The sequence below is a fragment of the Quercus suber genome, unplaced genomic scaffold (genome assembly GCF_002906115.3).
Source record: "Quercus suber isolate HL8 unplaced genomic scaffold, Cork oak 2.0 scaffold_409, whole genome shotgun sequence".
Lineage (NCBI taxonomy): Eukaryota > Viridiplantae > Streptophyta > Magnoliopsida > Fagales > Fagaceae > Quercus > Quercus suber.
This window is the reverse complement of record NW_027069860.1, coordinates 284,376-297,003: the sequence shown is the minus strand read 5'-3', so window position 1 is coordinate 297,003 and position 12,628 is coordinate 284,376. Positions and strand designations below refer to the sequence as shown.

General features: G+C 35.3%; 1 protein-coding gene across 1 annotated transcript; it reads left to right on the top strand.

Moving 5' to 3' along the window:
* Positions 1 to 2,235: 2,235 nt before the first annotated feature.
* Positions 2,236 to 11,666, top strand: LOC112039095 (purple acid phosphatase 15). The gene is made up of 9 exons (XM_065761375.1): positions 2,236 to 2,631; positions 3,076 to 3,255; positions 3,374 to 3,432; positions 5,397 to 5,421; positions 6,202 to 6,260; positions 9,081 to 9,332; positions 10,016 to 10,300; positions 10,808 to 10,925; positions 11,461 to 11,666. Exons 1-9 carry the CDS (start codon positions 2,367 to 2,369, stop codon positions 11,484 to 11,486), a joined length of 1,269 nt encoding a protein of 422 aa, XP_065617447.1. The 5' UTR covers positions 2,236 to 2,366; the 3' UTR covers positions 11,487 to 11,666.
* The last annotated feature ends 962 nt before the right edge of the window (positions 11,667 to 12,628 follow it).

The window sequence follows — 12,628 nt, the reverse complement described above, 5'->3', positions numbered from 1 at the left end:
AGATCCTTGTACTTGACTAACAACTTTGCACAAATCTCAGTATGTGACTAACTCCATAGCAATCTTTTTAATTGTTGTAGTTGATTTGCAATAGCTTCATATAAAAAACCAATAAGATCTTCAATTGTTGGTGCCAAAGACTTTGCTTAGAACAGAACCTAAAGGCACACAAGAGTCGCAACAAGATCTCTTTCTTCTGTTTTCTGAACTCACAGGTTCAAAAGAGAGAGACTAGGGTTTCAATAAGAAAACCTTATAAAGCATTTTAGGTTTAGGGTTAGGGTTTTTTTTCTCTACCACCTTATTTATATAGGTGCTTAATGGGCCTTTTAAATGGGATCTCATATTCCTATTATGTTTACACAGGCTCTCCTATTCCTATTAGGTTTACACAAACCCATAAACAATAGTAAATTAGAATCCAAACGTTACAGGATATATTCTGAAATCTCACAGCTCGATAAATCTACAGGTATGAGGAAGAATCGGGACTTGCAGATTCATTTTTACCACTGGTTTCTTGTGCAATCTTCATGTCTTTAATACTACCACTTGTAAATTTTATTCAACATACTTCATGATATTTTTTTAATTCGCTTAAAATTACCTAAATACAAATAAAGTGTGTTTTGTCATAGGAACTACATACAAATATGACCCTAACAAGAGTGATTTAAGGACTTGATTTTAAAGTGTCCACACCATGGTTTTGAAACATGGAGATTGGTACAACATTTTTATAACAGTTTAACTTAGATGAACTGCAACATGATTGAGTCCATGAATGGTGGTAGCTTTTTGACCCCCCCCCCCCTTTGCTGCATCTAGTTCTGCTATGGATATGAGCTTCCTCTTCTCCTCAAGCATCTTCCTAACGCTCCCAAAAGAATTCTTACTCCACTGAGTATGCTTTTCTCCATATGTTTGTAATTTTCCTACTACCTCAAGCATTGTAGCCCCCATTATAGATGGGCCCCAAGCATTAGTGACTGTGTCACTACACCTCTATCTTGTAGCCACATTTGTTCGAATTTAAAAGTTTGCTTTGGTTTAGGACTGATACCTTTGGGTTTCACAATTATGGCTTGATGATTTGAAGAGTCGGAGTGGAGATGTTAAACTTTGGTGCCTGGGTTTTGAGAAAGCCACTGATTGTTAGCTACCACTCAGTCAAGTTGTTCAAGCACAAAGCCACCTTGACGACGACCTTTCCAAGTAAATTTCTTCCCTACATATCCCAAATCCTTTAACCCGGCCTCATCCAATACATCACAGAAATCTTTCATTGGAGTTTCACTTCTCGGACCCAGACCACACTTCTCATGGGACTAGAGGATTTCGTTGAAATCCCCCACACAGCAACGACATCGAGAAACTTGCATGTAGTTGTCAGAGCAGAGCCCATGTGTCACATTTTTTGGTCGGATCAGCAAAGCCATATATGCTGGTGAGATGCCATTTATCTTCCGGCGAATCCCCAATAACGACATTAATGTGATTCAGCGACAAGGATATTACTTCAATTCTAAGCAAATTCTTCCAAAACATAGCCAAGCACCCCAATCTATTGACTTGCGGAGTAACCAATACTAATCAAACCCCAGCTTTATGCACAAACTAATTAGCCTAGCCTCACCCGCCCACGTCTCGGCCAGGAAGAGGGCAGTGGGATCTTCTGCCCGGATGAAACTCTTAAGCTCATGAACGGTGCGTCGATTCCCAAGCACATGCACGTTCCAGAATAAAATGCTCATCGTGCTCAGCGAGGCTGCTGGCCAGCCACTGCCATTTGATATAGATATATAATATTTAAGTTTGTATACTTGGTTTTTCTATACTATTATTTAAGAGGTTTTTGGTGTTTGGATTCCTTATTTTTTATTTCAAAAATGTCCCTACACCCTTATATTTAAGTAGAGACAAAATTAAAGAATAATCCGGTAAAAATGCAATTCTAATCCCTACTAAAACATTACCTAAAAAATAGGATCACTACATTGTAAATTTTCAAATTATTTTACCTACTTATAAATTAGATTATCAAAATAAAAATTATGTATATAAAATAAAAACACTAACTCTTTTAATAAAAAAAAAAACCACATCGCAAACACACTACACTGTTAATTACGCACACTACACTGTTAATTTTCAAATTGTATTATCTATTTATAAATTAGATTATGAAAATAAAAATTATATATATAAATTATTCAGTGTTATTTACTTATTGTCCTCTCCATGGCTAAAGTATTGTGCTCTCTCTCTCTCTCTCTCTCTCTCTCTCTCTCTCTTAGTTCCAAGCAGCATCCTTAAAAACCAACCGGTTCTGGGTTGTTGCTAATCCATGCAGATAGAAGCTACAAATGGGTTTTGCCCCAATGTCTGTAATTGAACTTGTTTTGGTGCTTTCACTAAGCTTCTTTCATGGTGGTGAGGGTGTTCTATCTACACTTGATGGACCTTTTAAGCCTGTCACGGTCCCTCTTGATAACTCCTCTCGTGGGAAAGCGGTGGACTTGTCAGACACTGATCCGGTTGTGCAAAGAGTTGTTGAAGGTTTCGAACCTGAGCAAATTTCATTGTCTCTCTCTGCAACCTATGACTCTGTGTGGATTTCTTGGATCACAGGTCTCCTTCACACTATAAACTGTTTACTACTTTTACTTTCTTAGCTTCTCATTTCTTTCTTTTATTAATCTGAGATTTTTATGAGATTTGATAATGATTAAAATGTGAACTTAATATCCGTTTTTGTGAAATGTGACAATTGGGTTTTGTCATTTTTGTGTTTTCAAAGTCAAAAAGAGCTTAGCATTCCTTAAATTTATGGTTCCAATGTTACTTCAGCTATCATGTATAAGATAAAATTCAGTAATTATACAAGTTCAATGTTACTTTTTTTGTTTTTGTTTTTGTTTTTGTTTTAGTAGTTGTTTTTATAATGGTTGAAACTTTGAATTTTGGAAAGGGATACAATCACCTAATCTTTATCTTTAAAAATTTTGAATACATTGGGTACGGGATTTACTTTCCTTTAGTCAATCACAGAATATAGTTGGATTGACTTTGCAGGTGAATTCCATATCGGGTACAACATAACATCATTAGATCCTAAAACTGTAGCAAGTGTTGTTCAATATGGAATGTATGGATTGCCAATAACTGATGAAGCAACGGGTTATTCGCTTGTTTATAATCAATTTTATCCTTTTGAAGGCCTTCAGAACCCCACACTGGTTGGGTTTTTGCTTTGTTATGGGTATATGTCCTTGTTGGGCATCTCCACTTACTAGTTTAAGCTTTTGGGTTGAATGGTTTTAACATGGTATTAGAGCTTGGTTGGTCATTTGCCTGTTTGTCTTGGTTTCAGTTTTTGATCAGCTTAGATGTGGGAGAGGAGAGGGTGTCAAGGAATCCAACATCGATTGGGTTAGTGCTTGGGTTATGGCCTAAGGGTTTATATACTTCTTAGGTCTTTCCACTCATTAGCTTAAACTTTTGGATTGGATACTCTAAAATCTCTAACATAGGAAATAACAACATCAAGCTTTAAAGTTACTGGTTATATAACCAAATGCATAAAATTGGCCATGTACATAATAAATGAGAAGGTAAAGCAATGGAAAATAGGCTTTGTTTTTTTAATGACCATGGGAAATTGCTAGCGATAAAAAATGAAAATATGAAAGAGAACTTTAGTTCACCTGGTTTGTTATAAGATATGTAGGCACCAAGCATAATAAAATGTATCCCACCTGCATTAAAAGAATAGTAGAATGTGGATGATGATCCGCTCTCTTCAGATGGAAATGCAAACCTAGAACTGTAAGCAACAAAAGTCTGATTTTCAGCCTGTTGTTCAATTTCATGGTTCCCTTCTACCACCATTATTGGAACTTTAGACACAAGAGGCTGCATGTACCTAACATTAACCATCCCATGATAATTCTATGAGCTAAAATGCTTACTGAAAAATTCAAACAATAACAAAATTGCCAGTCTTTTTTTCTTTTTGGTCCAACAAAATATAAGGTTTTGAGAGAGAGCAGTTTCCAATAAATTGAACTTTTATTCTTTCTAAACTTAAAATTTTTTGGCTGTTTTATTTGATTTGGGAACCAATAAAATTTATCAGAAAAAGAATACAGAGAATACTTTCTGATGCAAATTAGCACGACATGTAATCTGAGGTCATCATGCATCAATCAACCATCTGAAACTAACCTATAGAACATCCCTCCATACCATAAACCATATTCTAGAAAATCTAAAAGTCCCTAATCTTTACTATTGTTACTACTAGAATTTAAAAGTGCATTTTTTATTCAACTTGCGTAATTAATAGGGCTGAACAAGCCATATGTTTGACAACCAGACCAGTTCCTATATAGAAAATATCCAAGTGCCTGCCATTTGATAGCCCTAAATGGTAGGAAAAAAGTTTGATTGGATAATTTTCAGTGAAAAAAAAAAAAAGTTGGAAATTCACCTTCCCCAATAATCCCAACGTGGCTGATAAGTTTCATGAATGGGAGTTTGTGAAAATGAACAAGAGTAGCAATCAGACCCAGTTCCATTTGTGAGATACAAGTTAGCATAACTAACATCACCAACCAGTAGAACAAGATCAGGATGGTTACTGATCATGTGGTCCACAGTTGATGTGGTGTTGAATGTGAGACCAAGGTCCCCCACCACTGCTACCCTGCTAGGGTAACTATGGGGTCCAGAAACAGGCATTGTCCTGAAATAATTTACATCACTCATTGCTGATATTGATGGATCTCCACATTGATACTGATATAGTGTGTCGGGCATCAGCCCTGCAGAAAGACGTAATAGAGTTGTGAAACTAATAAATAAATTCACATGTTGGCAAGTTCAGATACACACAAGGTCACAAAGATGCATAGGCACACAGAGATTCACAAAAACAAAAAAGGCAGGAAACAGATGGGGGGGGGGGGGGGTGTTGTTATCAACTTATGACTTTCAATTATAGATGAAATGGCTCTGTGTAGGGAGAATTATACATGTCAATTGTCATGCTGGGTTTGCAAATACTTGATATTTGACCCAGATATTATTGAAAAAGTATAGGTAAAAAGCTGTTCTAAGCTCAGGTGTATAAATATTCATTTGCTATACATGCAACCAAATCTTGAAACATACATTGAAGACCATTCAATGCCTTGTGAAAACACAAGACCTTATGTGGTGAACCAAAAGAAAAAAGAAGTTCTAAATAGAATTACATAATTGCACCATTCAATCTGTCAAATTAATGGTTCCACAGTGGAAATCCATTAGAAGAGAAATTTGAACACTGCAGCTGCTTCTTACATCCATATCCTTTGTATGGATAATAATCTTGAACTGTTCTTACTTTACAGCTACGGACATTTACAACCATCATTGGTAATAGACAAATACTTTTTAAGTTGTGATGATAACAGAATGCAAATGCCCAACAATGGAGGGTGCTAATAGAAGCTTTATTTTTGGAATAACTTCTCATCTCTGGTGAAGAACATCCTGTCCCCAAGAAGATTTAGGTGAACTGGTTTTTTGAGGAAACATGAGACAACAAAGAATTAAAACAAATCAAGGATCCAGTTAATTACTGAGGGGATATATTCATGAGTAAAGATAACTGAAGTGAGCTTGCAATACAGAATTTGGAGAGTACACTCTCAACCTGACTGCAGAATAGTTGGATGACTCAGAAGAATGACTGGTCTAACATTGAAAAAGTGCTACTGAAGAGCAACTTTGTAAATAACAAAGTGTTTTACATGGTCAAATAACCTGAGGGTACAGTTAAAAAACTTCAAATTTTCCATTTTCAATCATGATCAACAGCTGCTACATCACAATTCTTTGGGAGCACTTTGAGACGGTTTAGACCTTCACCTCAATTGATTGGCAACTTAGAGCTAAAGAAGTAAAAGAACCATCCCATAGGACAGTCTTATGAATGATTGAAATGGCTACAATCAATTCAACACATTNTGTAATTTCTAACAATAGAATATGCTCTCTCTCATTAAGGAACCCCACACTGGTTGGGTTTTTGCTTTGTTATGGGTATATGTCCTTGTTGGGCATCTCCACTTACTAGTTTAAGCTTTTGGGTTGAATGGTTTTAACATGGTATTAGAGCTTGGTTGGTCATTTGCCTGTTTGTCTTGGTTTCAGTTTTTGATCAGCTTAGATGTGGGAGAGGAGAGGGTGTCAAGGAATCCAACATCGATTGGGTTAGTGCTTGGGTTATGGCCTAAGGGTTTATATACTTCTTAGGTCTTTCCACTCATTAGCTTAAACTTTTGGATTGGATACTCTAAAATCTCTAACATAGGAAATAACAACATCAAGCTTTAAAGTTACTGGTTATATAACCAAATGCATAAAATTGGCCATGTACATAATAAATGAGAAGGTAAAGCAATGGAAAATAGGCTTTGTTTTTTTAATGACCATGGGAAATTGCTAGCGATAAAAAATGAAAATATGAAAGAGAACTTTAGTTCACCTGGTTTGTTATAAGATATGTAGGCACCAAGCATAATAAAATGTATCCCACCTGCATTAAAAGAATAGTAGAATGTGGATGATGATCCGCTCTCTTCAGATGGAAATGCAAACCTAGAACTGTAAGCAACAAAAGTCTGATTTTCAGCCTGTTGTTCAATTTCATGGTTCCCTTCTACCACCATTATTGGAACTTTAGACACAAGAGGCTGCATGTACCTAACATTAACCATCCCATGATAATTCTATGAGCTAAAATGCTTACTGAAAAATTCAAACAATAACAAAATTGCCAGTCTTTTTTCTTTTTTGGTCCAACAAAATATAAGGTTTTGAGAGAGAGCAGTTTCCAATAAATTGAACTTTTATTCTTTCTAAACTTAAAATTTTTTGGCTGTTTTATTTGATTTGGGAACCAATAAAATTTATCAGAAAAAGAATACAGAGAATACTTTCTGATGCAAATTAGCACGACATGTAATCTGAGGTCATCATGCATCAATCAACCATCTGAAACTAACCTATAGAACATCCCTCCATACCATAAACCATATTCTAGAAAATCTAAAAGTCCCTAATCTTTACTATTGTTACTACTAGAATTTAAAAGTGCATTTTTTATTCAACTTGCGTAATTAATAGGGCTGAACAAGCCATATGTTTGACAACCAGACCAGTTCCTATATAGAAAATATCCAAGTGCCTGCCATTTGATAGCCCTAAATGGTAGGAAAAAAGTTTGATTGGATAATTTTCAGTGAAAAAAAAAAAAAGTTGGAAATTCACCTTCCCCAATAATCCCAACGTGGCTGATAAGTTTCATGAATGGGAGTTTGTGAAAATGAACAAGAGTAGCAATCAGACCCAGTTCCATTTGTGAGATACAAGTTAGCATAACTAACATCACCAACCAGTAGAACAAGATCAGGATGGTTACTGATCATGTGGTCCACAGTTGATGTGGTGTTGAATGTGAGACCAAGGTCCCCCACCACTGCTACCCTGCTAGGGTAACTATGGGGTCCAGAAACAGGCATTGTCCTGAAATAATTTACATCACTCATTGCTGATATTGATGGATCTCCACATTGATACTGATATAGTGTGTCGGGCATCAGCCCTGCAGAAAGACGTAATAGAGTTGTGAAACTAATAAATAAATTCACATGTTGGCAAGTTCAGATACACACAAGGTCACAAAGATGCATAGGCACACAGAGATTCACAAAAACAAAAAAGGCAGGAAACAGATGGGGGGGGGGGGGGGTGTTGTTATCAACTTATGACTTTCAATTATAGATGAAATGGCTCTGTGTAGGGAGAATTATACATGTCAATTGTCATGCTGGGTTTGCAAATACTTGATATTTGACCCAGATATTATTGAAAAAGTATAGGTAAAAAGCTGTTCTAAGCTCAGGTGTATAAATATTCATTTGCTATACATGCAACCAAATCTTGAAACATACATTGAAGACCATTCAATGCCTTGTGAAAACACAAGACCTTATGTGGTGAACCAAAAGAAAAAAGAAGTTCTAAATAGAATTACATAATTGCACCATTCAATCTGTCAAATTAATGGTTCCACAGTGGAAATCCATTAGAAGAGAAATTTGAACACTGCAGCTGCTTCTTACATCCATATCCTTTGTATGGATAATAATCTTGAACTGTTCTTACTTTACAGCTACGGACATTTACAACCATCATTGGTAATAGACAAATACTTTTTAAGTTGTGATGATAACAGAATGCAAATGCCCAACAATGGAGGGTGCTAATAGAAGCTTTTATTTTTGGAATAACTTCTCATCTCTGGTGAAGAACATCCTGTCCCCAAGAAGATTTAGGTGAACTGGTTTTTTGAGGAAACATGAGACAACAAAGAATTAAAACAAATCAAGGATCCAGTTAATTACTGAGGGGATATATTCATGAGTAAAGATAACTGAAGTGAGCTTGCAATACAGAATTTGGAGAGTACACTCTCAACCTGACTGCAGAATAGTTGGATGACTCAGAAGAATGACTGGTCTAACATTGAAAAAGTGCTACTGAAGAGCAACTTTGTAAATAACAAAGTGTTTTACATGGTCAAATAACCTGAGGGTACAGTTAAAAAACTTCAAATTTTCCATTTTCAATCATGATCAACAGCTGCTACATCACAATTCTTTGGGAGCACTTTGAGACGGTTTAGACCTTCACCTCAATTGATTGGCAACTTAGAGCTAAAGAAGTAAAAGAACCATCCCATAGGACAGTCTTATGAATGATTGAAATGGCTACAATCAATTCAACCATTACCCTCTGTGCAACTCATATTATGTAAATAACAAAACCATACAGTATCCAATAATATGTAATATTGAGCAGAGGAAGCATTCATTTTGTCTGGAAGACAAACACCTTATTAGCATATTGATAGAGTCAGTCATTTGAGATGAATATATTAATCTAGAGAAATATGCATTAATTACACTACTAATTATACCTGTGAGGCGAACATGGTGGATAATTCCAGAAGTATAGTTCCTTAATGAGAGGGAGCATATTCTATTGTTAGAAATTACATGGTGTGTTCTCCCAATTTTTGCATTGCAGAGGATCAATACAAGTGGTTGGAGAGAGACCTGGCTTCTGTTGACAGAGAAGTCACTCCATGGTTGGTAGCTGCGTGGCATCCACCTTGGTATAGCACCTACATGGCACATTACAGAGAAGCAGAGTGTATGAGGGTAGAGATGGAAGACATACTGTACAAGTATGGTGTGGACATTGTATTCAATGGACACGTAAGTGTATTTTCCCTATATCTCCTCACCTCTCTTTTTTCTCTTCTTCTTCTTACAATAAGATAATTTGTTTTGGTGCCACATAGATTAATGTTGGTATGACATACTAAATATGTAAAAATCTAATCTGTTTCCAAATACTTAGAGATTAGAAATGTACTTCTGTCTTCTTTGCATTTGTGAAGGAAAAAAATGCTGGATCAAGTCTAGGATGAATCCTTAAACCATTAGTGTCCAAATATATGCATAGATGTGATATTTAAATGTTCAAAATAATGATGCCTTAAATCTAATAAGTCCAAGGTGAACATAACAAAAGTACCTGTAAGGGAATGTTTTTCCTAGAGTTGAAGTAAGAATTTCCATGACTATAAAGAACTTCCTATCTAATATAATTGCCACATGGTCATTATCTAAGATCAATGTCATTGCTAGATGACACAAACTTGAAAAAATGAAATGCAACATGGAATAGGAATGTGGTTCAATTACCAGAAAATTTTTATTGTTGTCAAATGAATAGTTTAAATGCAGATTCCTAAATGGTGCTCTTTTTTGTATTTCTGCTTCCTATATGATGCTTGAATATTTAAGCTGTTTGCAGAAAAGCGATGCATTCATTTGTATGCTTATAGTAAATGGTGTGCATAAGTGGTGTTGTTCGTTTGGAAAACCATCAACAGGTTCATGCCTATGAGAGGTCGAACCGAGTATATAACTACACTCTGGATCCCTGTGGCCCCATTCATATCGTAGTCGGTGATGGAGGTAATCGGGAGAAGATGGCAATTGCACATGCTGATGAAGCTGGGAACTGCCCAGAACCATCTACAACACCAGATGAATATATGGGTGGGTTCTGTGCATTCAATTTCACGTCAGGCCCTGCAGAAGGTAAGTTCTGTTGGGACCGGCAGCCAGATTATAGTGCATACAGAGAAAGTAGCTTTGGTCATGGGATTCTAGAGGTACTCTCACTCACTCTTCGAGAAACACACATCTACAATAATTCCAGATGTAATCTTCTACAGTTAGATTTCAACACAAATGATTCACCAAAAGCCTTCCTTTTAATACTGCAATGGATCTTAGAAGTCAACAAAACAATAAAATAATTTAAAATTAACAAGTAATTTTAAATTTTGCAGGGAACATGTTACGAGCTTTTTTAGGAACACTATTTAGATACAAATGAATTTCAGCAAGTCAACAACACATTTTGCAAGGAAAAAAAAAAAAAAAAAAAAAAATCTTACAATGCCTATTCTACCCCAAAAATTAGTCATAATCTATCATGACATAAAAGACAAATGCAAAAACCCATACAAATTTGTAAATTCTCAAAATCTAAGGTCTTGGAAAGAATAATTTAGTTGTAATAGTGAAACCATATAAAATACCAAGGCATTGATTGGTGGAATTTAGCCCTTCTTCAAAAGGAGTCGAACCTAATGGTATTTCAATGTGGCTTGCAGGTACAAAATGAGACTCATGCTTTGTGGACTTGGCACCGTAATAAGGACATGTACAACCTTGCTGGAGATGAGATATACATTGTAAGGCAGCCTGATAGGTGCCCAGTTGAATCGGGAGGTACTTGAATTTAGGTAAAAAGGCATATGGAGCACATCAATTGAAAATGACATTATTTTTAGCCTCAATAATGAATTTTATGAAATGATACAACTTGAACATCTATAAGTTCGAACCAAAGAGCCACTAGAACTCCAATGAGACACAAAAAGATGGCCTCATAGGGTTTTATAATAAGTTCCTATCTAACAAAATGTTACAGAAATTACTTGAGCAAACTGAGACATTTTGTAAATATATTACTTTAAAATGTTTAAGTAATCTTAATAACAATATTTGTGAATGGTTGTGAAAACACAACCCAAATATTGTTATTTTTTTAAGACAAATAATCGTCTCACATTTTTTGTCATCTCACAGGAGACCTACTTAGAAGACGCTCAAAGCTGTCCTATATTTTCTATTTGACCTATTAGATGACAAACCTTTTAGAAGACGCTCAAAGCTCTACTATAGTCTTTTGCCATATTTTGCTTTCAAATTGTACAACATAAAAGAATTCGGCCTGAATGTATTTATTTTCTTTTCTTCGAAGGTTTCGAAGTGTTGAGCGAACATTAACCCAAAAAGGCACAAAGAAATTCGAGGCAAGGAGAATACTATGGACTATGAAGCATTGCGTGGAGCAACAAGGATCCTCTGCAACAATTTTTTTTCTTTTATATATATATATATATATATAGAGAGAGAGAGAGAGAGAGAGAGAGAGAGAGTTAGGTTTAAGTTACACCTGGTGTAATTTTTTTCTTTTATATATATATATATATATATAGAGAGAGAGAGAGAGAGAGAGAGAGAGAGAGAGAGTTAGGTTTAAGTTACACCTGGTGTAATTCTAAACAATATTAGATTACATTGCCTTCGTATATTCTTAATACTTGCAAAATTTTAAAATTATCAAAAATTAATAGTTATGTCATTAATCAATTTTTTAAATTCAAGTTTTTGTAGTTTAAAATAATGCATAAAATATGAGTTTATTGATCAAATGGTAAATAACATACAATTGACATAAAAATTGGCATAGTTGTTAAGAACATATAGAACATGTAATTCAACAGTAGAATTTTCAAAATATGAATTTTATAATAAATTATTGAGTGGTGTAACATTATTTAGAGTTATACCAGGTGTAATTTGAGTCTAACCTCTCTCTCTCTCTCTCTCTCTCTCTCTCTCTCTCTCTCTCTCTCTCTCTCGCCAAAACTTAGAGAAAGTTAATTAGATATTGGAATTCAATTTTGTTTCACGTGTTTTATCTTTTAATAGAGTTCAAATTCAATTAGATTCTAAATCATATATATAAAGGCGAAATGTTTGACTTTTTGTTAACCATTTTTTATTGCGCTACGTGACTACACAAATTTATGCCAAGTATACATTTAAAAATACCAAACAGTTGTGCATTTTTCATTTTTCCATTTAAATTTCAGTATCTATTCACCGTTTCACATAAGATATTGTTGAGGTCCAAAATTTCACAACAAAGCTCATTCCAACAAAAAAATAAATAAATAAAGAAGGCCCAATTTGTTTAGCAAGAAGAATCGACGTCAAGGCCCTATGTATGTTCAAATTTCTAGCAAAAAAGGCCATTAAAAAGTCCAGCAAATTCCAGTGAAAGAGCTGGGACGGGATCCCCAGAGGCTGCCAGAGGCTCGGGATCCTCAGGACGTGCAGCACAGCTAAAGTGAATTAAAGCA